Raw genomic sequence first — 16661 nt, forward strand, 5'->3', positions numbered from 1 at the left:
TGTGTTTTGGCCAGCTGGTCAGAAGCACAGATGACAACCGCTGGCTTTTGAAGTGGGGCCGGTCTTGCGGGGCTGAGCCTGAGGGATCTGATGCTCTCTTCACGTCAGTAGTGACAGAACTGAGTTAACTTGTAAGGCACCCAGCTGGTGTCCACAGAACTGTCAGGGGATTTCTTGGTGTGGGAAACCAACCCCCCCCCCCCACATTTGACCAGAGGTGAAATAGTACTGGGAGGGTTGTAGTAAAATAGAGGAGAATCCCCAGGGTTTTCCCTTTTTAGGTAGGCTGTGGGCTGGCTAGGATTGAAGCCATCTGGAACTTGCCCTAGGCATGACGCCAGGAGACTCGGGTATATTGCAAGAATTTGGAGACAAGTTACACCTTCCTCTGCAACCTGAGGATTGTGCGGGCTGGTGGCTGGTCACTGTTAGTCTATTATAGAAAATGGCCTTTCTCCTACAAATCTGGCTGCCTGTGTTGGTGGGGGGGGGGGGGTCCGGGACGGTGGTTTGGAGGGACCAAAAAGCTCCAGACCCAAGGCATGGGACCCAGTTTCTCTAAAAGAGAGTTGAGACCTTACCGAATTTCTTTCAGTCTTCGGAGTAATGGGTCAGCCCAGAACCAAGCTGCCCCGTAGAGGTCCTCACCTCTGCCAAAAAGCCACAGCCCACAGTTCTGCTGAGTTCCACATGGAGACAGCTTTATTGCTGGAGCCTCCCAGAGCCCCAGAGGCTAGAGGCTTACAGCTTCACAGATCCAGGGGGTTGAGTCCAAACTGGCGGAGCCGCTCCTTGTATTTGGTATGAAGTCTCAGCACGGCCCCATCCCACTGAGGCTTCACTGCTCTCAGCTTGGCCAAGAGTTGGTCCAGGCTGCCCTGCAGACACCAAGCTTCAGGCCCCAGGAAGGGACAGAGGGCAGCGTGAGGGGTGCCCCAGGCTGGTCTGTAAGCTCTCCTTTGCCAGTGGCTTCTTAGAGCTTTTACACTTAGTGGGCATGGTGCATCCCTGGTTGTCTGCCCTCAAGACAGAGCAGATTTCCTTGTGGAGATGCTTCTTCTCCTTCCCCCGGTGTGTCACTGTCATACTAGTTGGGGTTTGGGGGGATAGGGGAGTGCTGGGTACTGGGGTGGTTGGGATTCAAACAGGGGTGCTTACGTGTAAGATTTCCTCGTACTTGGCCTCCATGTCTGCCACGTGTGCCCGAAGCTGAGCCAGAGTCTGGTCCCGCTCTCTGAGGGCCTGCTCTGCCCCTTCCCGTGCGGCCTCAGCCTCCCTCTGGCACGTCTCTGTGGGGCCGGGCAGAAGGAGAAAGAGGATTGGGTAGTGACACTCTACCTGTGAACAGAGTCTCCAATGTACCTAAAAAGCGGAACTTAAATTGGATCATTCCAGACTCCCCCAGTATCACCAATTTTCCCGCAGTCCGTATAAAGAGCGGACATATACCTCTAAGATACAGTAGAGAGAGTAGTGGCATTGGGACAAGAGATGTGGGTCCAGAAGTTTGGTTGTCGCTTATTGACTACCTGTGTAACCTCAGGCATGTCTCTCTCTGAGCCTAAGGTTCTTCATCTTTAAAGACAGAATGATCCAAACCTTACAGGCTTACTGTGAGTTGAATGTGAGCATATAGGGGGAACTGTATAGTATATACAGGAGGTGCTGCCATAAATGCGGATCGAATTAAATTCCAGACAAGGCAAGGATGAGGAAGGGCATTCAGGGTCTGCATGGCAGATAAGCAACTCTTGGGTATCTGAGACTATTTTAGGTTAAACTGAGGCTATTTTAGGTTAAGAAAACTTTGAGACCACAATTGTGAAAGATCTTATGTGCACGCTAACATAGCTCAACTGCATCCTGTAACCAAGAGAGAAAGGAAAAACTTCCTGTTTTTTACATTTTGCTTATCTGGAAGGTTTATTCCTTATGTGGCAAGTACTTATGTAGGACTGAGCATGCATGAGGCATTGAACATATGGACGTAAGTCTAATATCTTTCCTCAGTTTCATTGTGAAAATCAGCTGAGAGGAAGTATGTTTTGCCCATGACAGACATGGCAGTGTGGGGAGAAAGATCTGGATTTGGAGAGACCATTGAGAGAGGAAGATGGGGTAAGAGACTTGGGTCTTTTTTTAGTTACAACCTAAGAGGTTTTTGCCATCTTGAACCCTCTGCTCCAATCCTCCATGGTGGGAGAGTTGATGGGGAAAAGGATAAGAGAGGGCGCATGGGTGGCTCAGTCAGTTAAGTGTCCAACTTTGGCTCAGGTCATGATCTTGAGGCCCCTGAGTTCGAGCCCCGCTTCGGGCTCTGTGCTGACAGCTCGGAGCCTGGAGCCTGCTTTGGATTCTGTGTCTCCCTCTCTCTCTACCCCTCCCCCGCTCGCTCTCTGTCTCTTAAAAATGAATAAATGTAAAAAAAAAAATTTTTTTTTAAAAAAAGGTAAAGGGTAAGAGAGCCTAGATAGCAGTCTTCTAGAGAAGGGCTTTTTTTTTTTTTAATGTTTATTTTTGAGAGAGAGCACAAGCAGGGCAGGGGCAGACGGAGATGGGGACAAAGGATCCAAAGTGGGCTCCATGCTAACAGCAGTGAGCCTGATGCGGGGCTCAAACCAACGAACCGTAGGATCATGACCTGAGCCGTCATCAGATGCTCAACAGACTGAGTCGCCCAGGGTTCCCTAGAGAAGGACCATCGTAAGTCCACCCTGCAGACTTGGACCTTGTCAGTGCCCCTTGGAGAGACAGGGGTTAGGGAGTGGAAGCCTACCCAGCTGCTCCCGAAGGCCCCTCACTTCTTCTTCCAGCTGCCTGCTGTGGGTCTCCATTTCCTTCCGCAGGACTTGGCACTGACGACTCATCTCTGTGGTGGGGACAGAGGGTCCCAGGTGTGGATGGAGTGGTGGAGAAAGGAAGGGACATTGTGGGCGGGGAGGGCCTTCTTGGTCCAGTGGGACAGGAGCATAAAGGCCACCTTGGTGGTTCTTGTGATTCTGAGAGGCTGGCCGACCCCGAAAAGCTGGGGAAGAGCTAGGAAACAAGCCCCTTTCCCCATTCCAACTCATACCTAGACTGTAGCCCTTCTCCCCACTCACTCCCATGGGATGAATGAGATAAAGGCCATGACTGCATTTTTTAATCCACAAAGCACATGGCAGTCAGGCATCCAGGAAGGTTCCTGCCTGGGATCCCGGGAGGCTGTCCTTCGTTTCCTTCAGGACCCTGCCCAATTCATGCTGAGCGGGGAAGGTTAAAGTTAGGCATGGCAGACGACATCTTTCTTGTTTCACTTCCTTGTATCCTCTGGCCCTCTTGGCTGTCCTTTTCCAGGCCCCTGTCTCCTGCCCACCTGCCTGACCAACACACACACCTGCATAGACGGCCTTTCCCCTCACTTCGGGCCTCTTGCAACTCAGCCTCTAGCACTCGCAGCCTCCACCTCAGCTGGTCTTCAGAAGCCTTGGCTCGGAGGCGCCTCGTCCCTCCTCAGAGCTGTGAAAAGTCCCAGAGCCGTCCTCACGACTGGCTGGGGGTCCCACGTGGCCCGTGGGCTTGATGGACCGTGCCCACCTCTGGGGAACCCGGTGGCAGGCTTCCAGCCTTTCATTTTCCCTCTGGGTTGGAAATGGGTTTGTCCCTGGAATGCCATGAGCTTTTCCTTACTAAGGGAAACCCCCCTCTATGTTCTGCTTATAAAAACTAGCTATCATCCACCAACCCTCCCGGCCCAACCCTTCCTCGCAACGTCAGTCTTCCTCCACCAGAGGATTGGCAGGGGTCACCTCAGCCTCCCGCAAACAGCTCTAAGCCTCCGAGCCTCTGACGATGTGAAATGCCCCCCCCCCCCCAGCCCACCTCTGTTGTCTTGAGCTTCCCACTTTCTTACCCAAGTGGTCTTGGAGCAACTCCTTTTCCAGCACTGCCAGCCTGTGTGCGGATTTGGCTTCCACATCTGCCCTGGCAAGTTGGCAAAGCCTCAGCTTGGTCTCCTTGGACCTTTAGGACCTTATCATGATCTCAGCCTCCCTCACTTCTCCCCATCCTCATGCCACGCCCTGAACTTTCTTCCTGCAGGAGATCTGAGGACCTTTCAAGGAGGGATTTCTGATGGCAGGGACTACTGAGTTCCCTGCTGTGTCCTGGCAGCCCAGCCCAGGGTAGGTACTCAGAATATGTGTGATGAATATATAGGGAAGGCACAAAGCCAGAAGGGCAGCACAGAGTGGGTATATGCCGGTTTCCCCCAATTTCCCAGCTCCATGGAACGTGGAGGGAAGATATGGGGGGAGAGGGTCCTGAAGGCTCTATCTTATCATGCAGAGGCTGAATTCTCTCTGGAGAACCTCTGCTTGGTGTCCAAGCCAGAGAATGGAGAAGCAGGAGGAGCCTCACCTCCATCCACCCTGACTCACCAGCACCCACATTCTTTTTCTTCTTCTGTGACCCAGCTTTCATCCCTTTTCCTTTGGTCTTAGATGGCATCTCCTTGCTGTCCTGGGGAAGGAGAGGACTTGTATTTAAGATCGCACATGGGGGGCGCCTGGCTGGCTTGGTCGGTTAAGCGTCTGACTTTGGCTCAGGTCATGACCTCACCATCCGTGAGTTCGAGCCCCGCGTCGGGCTCTGTGCTGATGGCTCAGAGCCTGGAGCCTGTTTCGGATTCTGTGTCCTCCTCTCTCTCTGACCCTCCCCATTCATGCTCTGTCTCTCTCTGTCTCAAAAATGAATAAACGTTAAAAAAAATTAAAAAAAGACTGCACATGGGGTTGCTTTCCTGACCCCTAGATTGAACCAGGAGTCCCAGGAGAGTTAGAGCTCTAGTCTCCGAGCAATGTCTCTTATACCTTCCAGAAGCTTCTGTTCTTGGTCTCCTTGGACCTTTAGGCAAGCCTGGGGTAGGGGGAAGGTAGAGCTGTTCTTTCTACCAGTAAGGGTCTATGTACAGAAATCATTCCCCTCTACCCTCTTTTGGAGAAAATAAACCTCAGTACTTGTCTCTTCCCTCTTCCAGTCACCCTTACCCTGCCTCGTCCTACCTGTAGGATCCTCTCTTGCTTCTGTTGTATTTCCCTGTAGGGTGACCCACTCATGGAGAGGGGCAGAGAAATGGCCCAACCAGCTAGGAGCCTGAGGAGGAGCCTGGGTTCTGGGAGCCAATCCAGGGTGACAAATTTCCTTTGAGGGCAGGACTGAGAACTGGAAGGTTCGGTTTCGGGAGGCTGAGTGTTGTCCAGGTAACTGGGAAACATGGAGTCAGAGACAGGTGGAATGGGCCAAGTACAAAGCTTAAAAATAGCAAGGTCCCAGAGGTCAATTCTTCAATTCTCTCCTTATCCCTAGTTCTAAATGTAGTTTGAGGAGAAAGGGCTTTGGAGCCCGGTAACTATGCTTCATTTCCATGTAGCACTGCCTGAGGTTTGGAGACCTTACAAGTTACAGATTTACACATCTGACATGGTGCTGTTATGCTGATACAGCGGAAAAGAGCTCATAGTAGCCATTTTGGGCAATTTACATCCCTAGGGCTGATCAGCAAATGACATTATTAGGCTTGGGGAAGGCATTCTGTAGCGTACAAGGGAAAGAAATGCAGGAGAAGGGAGTTAAGAGAGTTTCTCACATTGGAGAAAGGAGACACAGAAGAAAGATAGACCCACGGACTCCAGGCTGCTGACATAGAGGCTACAAATGTAGAAGAAAGGATACTGGTTAGAGACAAGAGCCATGGGTTCTAGTCCCCCCCTCCAGTTATATAAACTTGGCAAGCCATTTAATTTTGCTCAGCTTCAGTTTCCTGGTCTTTAAATCTTTGATTCTGTAAATCCTGTAGGCCTGGGTTTCAACTGGGCATTCACAGGGCTATCTTCCTTGTGAGACTTAATTACTGATCTTCCCCTATTCCCTTATGAGGCTGGTTTTCAGAGACAGGTGCTCAGAAATACTTTGCTGGGCTCTCTGTGGTATTGAGTTTGTCGGGGCTCCCTCTAGTGGACTTGCTTGACGCCCCCCCCCCCCCCCCCCCCCCCGCCAGGCTCCTAAATTTTTCTACTTAAATTATTGATGGTGCCTTCCTCTTGGGGATACTTTCTAGCATCTTTCTGGAGTCATGAATGGCTGGAAAAACGACTTGGGGGAAGGAGGATGGTGAGCGACCTGCCCTTGTGAGGCACCTCTACCCTCCTTCCAGCCCTGTTGCTATTCTGGAGCCTTGTCATCTGTCTGCCACCTGGATCTCTGGGCACCATACTGGCTAGAATGAAAACAGCAAAAACGTCAGGGATTTCCCCTTGTGGATTAAGGAACCTGCAGACTTTTGTAGCTATTTCTCTCTATCTCTGTCCCCCTCCACATTTCTGTTCAATTGCCCGTTGTCAGTTTGCATTTATTCTTCCCCCAGAACCGTTTCCCCCTGCATTGGAATGCAGTAGAGGTTTTTGCACTGGTCCTCCTCATCTAGAAGCCTCGTTGGGGTCATTTGCCACGGAATGATCAGTTTCTCTGTTATGCTGATGCATTGGATGACATTTTGAGGACAGAGTTTACAGAATGCAAACGACATATCACGCCTTGGAAGAGCATTTACTTTTCAAATATGTTTCAGTCAACCAACCGACATTCAGGTGCAGAATGAGGATGGTGGTCTGGGTGAAGGTGAAATGTAATAAAAGTGCCTCATGTCACATGATGTGATGGTACAAACTGAGCCAGCTCTAGAATAACCAAGAATGACACTGTGATCACAATCCAATCCCATCTTGAGTACACTTTGAAAATAAGCCAAGTAAAAATTATTAAACAAAAAAAAAGGCCAAGCTTTCTTCTTTTTTAATTAACGTTAAAATTTTTTTGTTTATTTATTTTTGAGAGAGAGAGAGATAAAGACACACACAGAGCGTGAGTGGGGGAGGGGCAGAGAGAGAGGGAGACACGGAATCTGAAGCAGGCTCCAGGCTCTAAGCTGTCAGCACAGAGTCCGACAGGGGGCTTGAGCCCGCGAACCGTGAGATCACGATCTGAGCTGAAGTCGGATGCTTAACCAAATGCCCCTGATTTCTTTTTAAAATTCATTTATTTTCTGAGAGAGAGAGAGAGAGCGAGAGACCGAGAGTGCGAGTGGGAGAGGGGCAGAGAAAGAGGGAGACTCCCAAGCAGGCTCTGGTGCTGCCAGTACAGCGCCCATGCGGGGTTCAAAGTCACCAACCCGTGGGATCATGACCTGAGCTGAAGTTGTCGCTCAACTGACCGAACCACCCAGGTGCCCCACTCATTAACTTCAGTTTAGAAGTGAAAATAGGAACTATCACCAGACAGAACTCTGTCCATCCGGGAGTGTTTAAGGGATATAGAGGAGAGAACTGTCACTCTGCTTTATTCAAATATGCGAGGTAGGTCATTTGTATATTTAAAGAAATATGTCTTCTTCAGCAGAAACAGTACAAACTATACAAGATGTACAAACATTACAATTTGATGATGGAGGGGGGAAATACCCTGTGTACCTACACTGTGTTAGGTACTGTGGAAGACCAAAGTCAACAAGACAGTATGGCATGAATTAATGTATGGTAGCTGTAAGAATAAATGGTTATGGAAATTTAGAGGAGGAAAGGGTTATTTCTAGCTGAATGTCTGGTTATTTCTAGCTGAATTCTGAAGAATGGATTGAACTTCAGTAGCACACTTTAGGCAGAGGGAATGCTCTGAGCAATGTGGATGGAAAAAAAAAAAAAGAATTGTGGTATTTTGTGATTTGGTCAGTCACCCCAGCATAGTATGTGCATTGATATTACATAAAAATGCAAGGTAGTTGGAGTTAGATCATGACTGTTAACTTCATTCAGGAGACCATGAGCAGTGTTTAAAGGTTTCTTTCTTCTGTTTTCTAAAAAAATTTTTAATATTATTTTGAGAGAAAGAGAGAGAGGGAGACACGGAATCTGAAGCAGGCTCCAGGCTCTGAGCTGTCAGCACCAGAGCCCTACGCGGAGGCCAACCACGGGCCGTGAGATCATGACTGAGCTGAAGTCAGACAACACTTAATCGACTGAGCCACCTAGGCGCCCCTAAAGTTTTTTTTCTGATGCTGTCAGAACTATAGTTCAGGAAGACTGGTCTGGTGCAGAAAGGATTGGAGGTGGCAGGGAAACCAGTGAGGAAAAGGTTTTAATAGATCAGGGGAGAGAAAGGGAGGGCCTGCAGCTAGGGTGGTAGATGGGAAGTTTGACAATTATCTAAGAGCAGTGCTTAGATTTTCCTTTGGGAGATTTCTTCTCTTTCTATTCTACTGATAGGAAACGATAATGCTGACTCCTTAATCAATCTTAGATAAAGGCCACTGAATTGCAGGATAAGGAGGTCTGACGGATAGGTCTTTGAGTCCAGAGATATTCCCCCCCTTACAGGGGCGCACAATAAACTCAATTCCTTAATCAGTCAAGGGCTTTGTGGAGGACCCAGGTGGAGGATCTAAGACTGAACTGAGTACTTACGGACACACTAGAGCCTGCAAGCTCCAAAGAAGAGGCTCAGAATTAACAAATTAGGTCAGGGCACTTCCTTCTTCAGGAAGAAAGTTCCCTTTTTTCATAGTTTTTCCAACGAAGCTTTTAGATTAGAGAAGTGGAAATGACTGGGAACTGCTTTTGTTTCATGAGAGGAGTACTCCTCGGGCTAGGGCTCGCAGCTGTCTTTTCTGTGGTCAAGGGCTGGTGCTGGGGATGCTAACCTGCGGTGCAATGCGCTGAGCCCGGGGAATCTTAAGCACATACCCAATTCCAGAAAAGGAACTAGTGTTCAGAAACCAAAAAAGGGGGAAATGTTTTGTTTTCCGAAGGTCAAAGGGCCTGGAAGAAGAGCTTGCGGCCTAAGTGTCTTAAGCCTTTCTGGAGTGTTCGTAATCAGGCTGGAACAGTCTGCAGCATTCGCATTCCTGTCCCTCGGTGCCGACTTAATGAGTTTAAAACACCAAAGGGGTGGGGAAATAACTTCCGTTTTTCTCCCACAATGTTCAGAAGCAAATGACTTTAAGCCTCCATTTCCTTATTTACCAGGTATGTGGCGGAAGACTTGACGTTAAGTTTCTTTCTACGGCTAGCTGTCCTAATTTAAATACCCCAATCACCCCTCAAAGAGAGCCAACCTAACAACCCACAAGGACATGGAGGGCTCGGCTTCTGTCTAACGCGCAGACTCCACCCCAGACCCCGCCCCTTCCTTTCCCGGATTCTCCAGCAGAGGGCGCAGGCGCAAAGGTTCTGTCTGGGCCCGCCCCGGGGGCAGGGGAGGGGTAGGCGGCGCGGAAAACTTGGCTCGGCTTTCCGGGAGCTGTGGCTCGGGAGGGGGTGGCGCAGGAAGGGTCGCTACCCAGTCGGGACCGGGCCGCCGGCTTCCCGGAGCGCCGTGCGCTCCTCCCGTCCCCGGGCTTGCGCTCTCGGAAGGGGCGCGCCCGCGCGAACCTCGCTCCCGTCACCGCCCACTCCCCCTCCCCGCGGCCGCCCCTCCCTCCGCCCGGACAGCCGGCGGCGGCTGCGGGCGGCGGCGGCCGGGAGAGGCCCCTCCTTCACCCGCCCTCCTTCTTCTTCCCTCGCTCGAGCGGAGCGGAGCCGGCGGACGCGGCTGGGCCCCCAACCCTCCCCGGGCCATGGCCGGCAACGTGAAAAAGAGCTCTGGGGCCGGGGGCGGCGGCAGCTCCGGGGCTCGGGCTCGGGCGGGCCTGATCGGGCTCCATGAAGGACGCCTTCCGCCGCACCACCACCACCACCACCACCTCAGGCCCCCACCCGCCCGGCACCGTGGACAAGAAGATGGTGGAGAAGTGCTGGAAGCTCATGGACAAGGTGAAAGGCCTGCCCAGGACCCGCGGGAGCAGGGGTGGCGTGGGCGGAGGGGGCCGAGGGAAGGGAAGGAAGGGGACAGAGGAAGCTGGGTGAGGGGACGGGTCATGCGGGGCTGGGGAGGCAAGGAGCTGGGGTGACCCGGCCGAAGGGTGGGGGACGCGGGGGTGAGGAAGAGACCGGGAAGGTGGGGGTCGGCGGTGGGGGAAGGGCTGCGGTTGGGAGTTGGGGAACGTTGAGATAGTGTTTGGGGGTGGCGAGACAAAGATGGGGTGGGAGGCTGGGGTGAAGGTTAACTGGGAAGCCACCAGGGCGGAAGTATAATGGAGGGGTGCAGAGTTTGGGGCTCTGCAGGTCTGGGGATGTGGTCACGGAATTGGCCCCAGGAGGTAGGAGGGAGGGGAGGGCGAAGAAGAGCGTGCAATTTACCGGCTGGGGCTGTTAGCTGGATGAGCAGTCGAGCTCTGAGTCGGGAATTAACGTTTATGGGCTCTGGTTGAGAGACCTGGGGTCAGGACGACTCCGTAGGCAAACTGCGCTCGGGGAGAGCCCGTAGTTTTTTTCTCATTAAGATATTAACACCAAGGTAAAGAAATCAGGATGTTTAAATGGCCAAGGAAGGAACTTTCCTCCACCTCTAGCGCTGGGGCAAATTTTTATTCTCCAAAACATTGGATGTGATCCATTGCTGGTGCCGAGATTAAACCACAAGTTCTGGTTAGAAACATTATCTTCTGAAAGATGTATTAACTGAGTGTGCTAAGCAGCAGATTCTGACTTCTTCCAGATTCTGACTGCTTCCAGAACTTCCTCCTCATGCTGCTTTTAGCTGGGTTCTACTTTTTTCGTGGCCGACCTGACTCCTTGTTACAGGACCTGACTTTTAAGCTTGTTCAATGAGCTTCTTTGCTTACCTTTTTTAAAGCAAGTTTGAAAAATATCGCTTTTATATTTAGCCATTAAGTGTGGCATTTGGGAGAAGTTCACCTCATTATAGTGTCTATAATATAGTAGTCCAGAGTCCTTAAAAGTGTTTAAGCATTTTGAGAGCACCCAATATAGTGTTTTCTTAGTTCATTAATGGACATTAATTAATAACTTATTTTTGGAAAATTTCATATTGTCAGTGAAAAGTAACTGGAAGTATCTGGCATATTGTAAGAGAATGGTGTTATTTCCTCCAGAGGAAAATTGGTTTTCTCTGGTTCCTCTCTAGGTCTAGGTTCCTCTTCTGTAAAGTTCTTCATGGATTGTTTTGGACTAAAACAGCTAATAAGAATGATTATGAAACACTTGGCAAATATAAACGTGCTGTATAAATGCTTAATAGTCCCGTGCGTGCATTAACACTCCTGAAGTGCATACAAGTGGTTTCAGAGCCACTTTTTCAGGGCTGGTGTTTCTCATGTTAAATAATTGGTATTGTAGTTAATGATACAAGTTTTTTCATATTTATTATGTTGGTGGTGTAGTTTTAATTTCATTATTTAGAAATTGTAATAAAACCATTATAGAAAGTTAGGCATGTAAAGGAAACTTTAAATTCATTGACACCTTTAAAAACGTTTTTTTTTTTTTTTTTTTAAATTTTTTTTTACCATTTATTTATTTTTGAGAAACAGAGCATGAGCAGGGGAGGGGGAAAGAGAGAGAGGGAGACACAGAATCCGAAGCAGGCTCCAGGCTCTGAGCTGTTTGTTAGCACAGAGCCCGATGCGGGGCTTGAACTCACAAACTGAGAGATCATGACCTGAGCCGAAGTCGGACGTTCAACCGACTGAGCCACCCAGGCGCCCCAAAAACGTTTTTTTTTCTTAAGTGTTCACTTATTTTTGAGAGAGACAGAATGCAAGTGGGAGAGGGGCAGAGAGCAAGGGAGACAGAATCTGAAGCAGGCTGCAGGCTCTGAGCTGTCAGCACAGAGCCCTATGCGGGGCACGAACTCAAACCACAAGATCTTGAGATCGGGACCTGAGCCGAAGTCGGAAGTTGGACCCTCAACCGACTGAGCCACCCAGGTGCCCCTCATTGACACCTTTTTAAAAAAATACCAAATGTATTCAAGATCTGAAGTTTGTAGGTTTGCATTTTAGGGATTTACAGCTGAGGACTGAAAAGGTTCCCCTGGATTAAAAAAAAAAAAATTGTATGTTTAATTAGTTTCTCGTGTAAGATACGTGTATGCAGTATACCCAAACTTGTATGGATTAGAGACCTTTCCTTAAAAATAATAAACTTTCCTCAAACTTTGAATCTCTATAAGGTAGTTCAAATAAGATCCTTTTAAGCTTTTTTCCTTCATTTCTTTAAAGTATGTGTATAACGATGTGATTTTTTTCTGCAGAATGTTTAGTTGTATGGGGAGAATAGGACTCGTTTTGAGTGCTTTTCAGGTTTTGATAGCTTCAAGGGAAGTAGGTGCCCAGCTTTTCCTTTCTAGTGTTGGGAGAGAGGGATGTTTTATTCTTGTGTTGCTTGTCTTAGAAGGTGATTTTTAGTAATGTCTGTGCCCCGTATCACAAATTACTAGTCTTGTTTCTGGTGTATTCGGCCGATAGGTTCATATTGCTCTCCAGATTTCCTGAGTACTTTCATAAGTATTGGATTGAACTGATTCTTTTATGCTTGCATATTTTTTTCCACGTTGTTATTTGTTAGAGTCTTAAATAAATGTCACTAACCCTTCTTCATGTGGTATGATGTAAGTGGTAAAGAACTTACTGTCAAATCCACAATTGCCCCACACATTTATTGAATTCGGTTCTGAGTCTCTCTCTCATACCTGTTCTATCCTTGTTGTTGAAGCTAGGTGAATATTATTCTAGCTTATCAATGATCAGTGTCTTGACTTCGTGCTGGGAACTGTTAGTCTCTTCCCCTCCCCCAGTATTGAATGTGTCCAGATGGAGAAGTTGGCGTAAGTCATGGGTTCTGGTCAACATAGGCCCAATTTACTAATCCATTGTGGAACTTAAACTCATTGTCGGAAAAATCCTTGTGCTGGGACACTTGTTATTAAACAAAAAACATGGTCAACCTCTGTTTTGCCAGCTGAGTATATTGTAATAAATACTTGTGTAAATACTTGTGTGTGAAGAAAGTGGCTGGGAAGAGAGGATTGGGCAGGGGAGTGGAGAGAAAAATCCTATAAATTGCCTTAAATGTAAACTCAGAAGTAGTAAGGTATCTAGTGAGACTCAAAATTCCATTATGAAGTAGAGCAGGAGTTGGCAATCTGTTTTTGTCAAGGGACAGTAATATTTTAGGCTTTGCTGGACACATACTTAGTCTTGTATTCTTTGTTACTGTTTCACAACTCTTTAAAAAAGTAAAAGCCATTCCTAGCTTGCAGGTGGACAAAAAGAAAGGGCTGGAGGTTGTAGTTTGCCTGCCCCTGAAGCAGAGCAACATACTGGCTTTATTTTAGGTCTATGTTATGTTTTTATTTCGAATTAGCTTATATCATTAAAACATTAAGGTGTTGATTTTTTTTAATGAGATATAATTTGTAAGAGAATTTATAGTTCCCTTATGATTTTAAGGGAAAAAGCTTCCCTTTAAGGCATGAGTTTTAAAAAAGTATTTTCAAAAGGTGATCCTTCTGCTACCTGCCTTCTTCTGTTTGTCCCACCACCCCCCAAAAAATACCTTGAGTAACTTCCTGTATTTGGGAAGTAAGATGCACTAATTAGAATTTATGATTCAGTGTATTTCATTGGACTACATCCTCCTTTCCTTCCTTCTTCCTTCCTTCCTTCCTTTGCATGCTGAGTCCCAGGCATACTGCTAGGTGTAAATTCTTACACTCCAGATTACATTACAGTGATGAGTGACTACATAAGTATGTAAACAGTGATAGGAGATCTCTTAAGTTTAAACTTATTTTTTCTGTACATATTCTGTACTCATCTTAACCTCTTGAGATTGTAAATTCCGTGAGGACAGCACAGCGACTATAATCTGCTTATCTCCTGCAGTGTCCGGTCATGAGGACTTATACAATAGTAAGAGCTTTGTAAATATTTAAATTGCTTTGTGTGTTCTGAAGGAATAACTGAAAAGAAAACGTGTGGGGGTGGGAATAAATTTTAATTACATTAAACTTATTTCTTGCAGTAGCCCTTTGGCGGTATCATCTCTTTTATAGATGGAGACACTTGGGCTCAGAGATGTTATGTAATTTAATTTAGTTAATGGTGGAGCCTGACTTGGAATCCAGGATAACCCACCTCCTTAGGCTTGGTTATTTCCTCCATACAGTACCTTCTCAGGTGTACCACAAAGCGTCAGTAACAGAAACCATTCAGCAAGTGACCTGTGTGGTTACATAGTCCTCACGCACACACGTTCATTAACGCACCCAAGCAAAGTAGACATTCTCTTGAATAATAAGGTAGCATTTAATAGCATCCAGTGAAATGTCTGTTATCTGCTTTCAAGTTCAGTGTTTGCATTTCTTCAAATTAATGTCTACTGGTTACTTTGCATGGTGGTCACAGAGGCTTGTACACTTCATTTTCCTCTTCTACTTAATTTGTGTTCTCTGCGGTAGTATTTATCACTTTTTCATCCGTTTCTCCCTTCGCTAGAGCTCTTCAGGACCCAGGCTCTGTCTTAGTATCAGTTCCTGGGCCTAACATGTGGTACTTGCTGAATGAAGTGCAAACATTTAACAAAATAAAATGAGATCAAAACATAGTCCCTCCTCATTTTTTGTATGATTAATTAGGGGGGAATCAGGTAGGGAATTCCCCCCCCCTTTTTTTAAATGTCTGTTTATTTTGAGAGAGAGAAAGCAGAAGTGGGGAAGGGCAGAGGGAGAGAGAGAATCCCAAGCAGGCTCTGTGGTGTCAGTGAGGAGCCAGACTCGGGGCTCCATGTCACAAAGTGTGAGATCGTGACCTGAGCTGAGATCAAGAGTTGGAAGCTTAACTGACTGAGCTACCTAGGAGCCCTAGGAATCTTCTTGAGTGCTGAATTAAAGTATCATTTACTTAAAGTAGTTTTACCTTTTTCGATTGTAAAGGTAATATACAGTCATTGTAAAACATGATTGTGTTGTTTTTATGCTATTAACTCCCCAAAAAGATGTAAAATTCTTCATAATTTCTTATGAAATGAGCTCACTTGAGCATTTCATGTGATTCATGGTAGAAATTTTGAAAGGTATATAGAATAAAAGTGGGGGTGGGCCAGGGGAGAAGAGAATTTGTTCTGTTCATTTTGTAGCTTTGGCTAAAGTTTTTGGTAATTCTTGCTATAGTAAACCTTTTTTTTTTTTTTTTTTTTAAACATACAGTGTAGACTTGGCTTCAGGAGTAGAACCCAGTGATGTACCAGTTACATATAACGACCCGTGCTCATCCTGAAAAGTGCCCTCCTTCATGCCCATCACCCATTGACCCCGCCCCCATCAACCCTCAGTTTGTTCTCTGCATTTAAGAGTCTCTTATGGTATGCCTCCCTCTCTGTTTTTATCTTATTTTTCCTTCCCTTCCTTTCTGATCATCTGTTCAGTTTCTCCGATTCCACATGTGAGTGAAATCATGTGATAATTTGTCTTTCTCTGACTTATTTCGCTTAGCATAATAGCCTCTAGTTCCATCTGTGTTGTTGCTCATGGCAAGATTTCATTCTTTTTCACCGTCGGGTAGTATTCCATTGTGTTTATATTACATACCACATCTTCTTAATCTGTTCATCAGTTGATGGACATTTGGGCTCTTTCCATAATTTGGCTATTGTTGATAGCTCTGCTATAAACATTGGGGTACATGTGCCCCTTCGAATCAGCATTGTTGTATCCTTTGGCTAAATTCCTAGTAGTACGATTGCTGGGTCGAAGATAGTTCTATTTTTAATTTTTTGAGGAACCTCCGCACTGTTTTCCAGAGTGGCCGCACCAGTTTGCATCCCCACCAGTAGTGCAGTAGGGTTCCCTTTGCTCCACAACAGCTGTTGTTTCCTGAGTTGTTAATTTTTGCCATTCTGACCGGTATGAGGTGGTATCTCATTTTGGTTTTGGTTTGTATTTCCCTGATGGCATGTTGAGTATCTTTTCATGTGTTCTGTTTGCCATCTGGATGTCTTTGGAAAAGTGTTCGTGTCTTCCGCCCAGTTCTTCACTGGATTATTTGATTTTCGGTAGTAAACCTGTTTTTAGTATATTGTTGGTATGTTTTTAGTATACATACACTAAACCTGATATGGGCATGGCAACCATGGGCAAATTGATCTATTCCTCTTTCGTTGGAGTTTGTGTTATATTCAAACATAACATAATAACGTTTATGACGTGAAAAAAACCCCATTTCCCTAACGATTAACCTAGATCATTAAAAGAAAAACAAATTAAGTATTAGTTTGGAAGCTAAGCCTAAGCTTCAATCACATTTTTTAATGAAGCTGTTAATTCTGATCTACGTTAGGTTTGTTGAAAGTAGGGGGATTATGACAAGCAAGTCATTGTGAAATGTTTTCATGATTAGCACATTTTGTGCTGGAAGGAAATAGGTGGGAGTAGTCAACCAGGAGCACTGGAAGCCAGCCTCAGCTCTGTCCCCACAATGTTCCTTCCTGCAGCAGCTTCCAAAAGGAGGAGGGGAAAAGGGTGCGAATTTCAAGCCCTGGGAAGATTTGGTGCTACTCTCATAGATGCTCCCGCGATTCCTTCAGAAGAAATCCACAGATGACTCTGGGTCTCCTGTCTGCAGCTTTTGGGATGGATGATGAGTCTTTCTTAGCAGACTCTGCTTCCTAGGCACCCTGTCAGAACCATCTCTGGTCACTGCCTTTCCTCTGGCTCTGGGATCAGCCATGAGG

General features: G+C 46.9%; 2 protein-coding genes across 2 annotated transcripts in view; one reads left to right on the top strand and one right to left on the bottom strand.

Moving 5' to 3' along the window:
• Nucleotides 1-617: 617 nt before the first annotated feature.
• On the bottom strand, nucleotides 618-5072 carry CCDC153 (coiled-coil domain containing 153). The gene is given in 9 exon segments (XM_030332583.1): nucleotides 618-878; nucleotides 1159-1289; nucleotides 2777-2869; nucleotides 3377-3395; nucleotides 3397-3477; nucleotides 3479-3498; nucleotides 3893-3958; nucleotides 4419-4500; nucleotides 5043-5072. Coding segments are annotated over 8 exon segments (609 nt in total). The 5' UTR covers nucleotides 4489-4500; nucleotides 5043-5072; the 3' UTR covers nucleotides 618-749.
• Nucleotides 5073-9338: 4266 nt separating this feature from the next.
• The window catches only part of CBL (Cbl proto-oncogene), an 86449-nt gene continuing 79126 nt past the window's right edge, over nucleotides 9339-16661 (top strand). Inside the window, 2 exon segments of the mRNA XM_030332564.1 lie at nucleotides 9339-9775; nucleotides 9777-9842. Of these exon segments, the coding sequence (XP_030188424.1) occupies nucleotides 9647-9775; nucleotides 9777-9842 (195 nt within the window). The 5' untranslated portion in view covers nucleotides 9339-9646.

The sequence above is a fragment of the Lynx canadensis genome, chromosome D1 (genome assembly GCF_007474595.2).
Source record: "Lynx canadensis isolate LIC74 chromosome D1, mLynCan4.pri.v2, whole genome shotgun sequence".
Lineage (NCBI taxonomy): Eukaryota > Metazoa > Chordata > Mammalia > Carnivora > Felidae > Lynx > Lynx canadensis.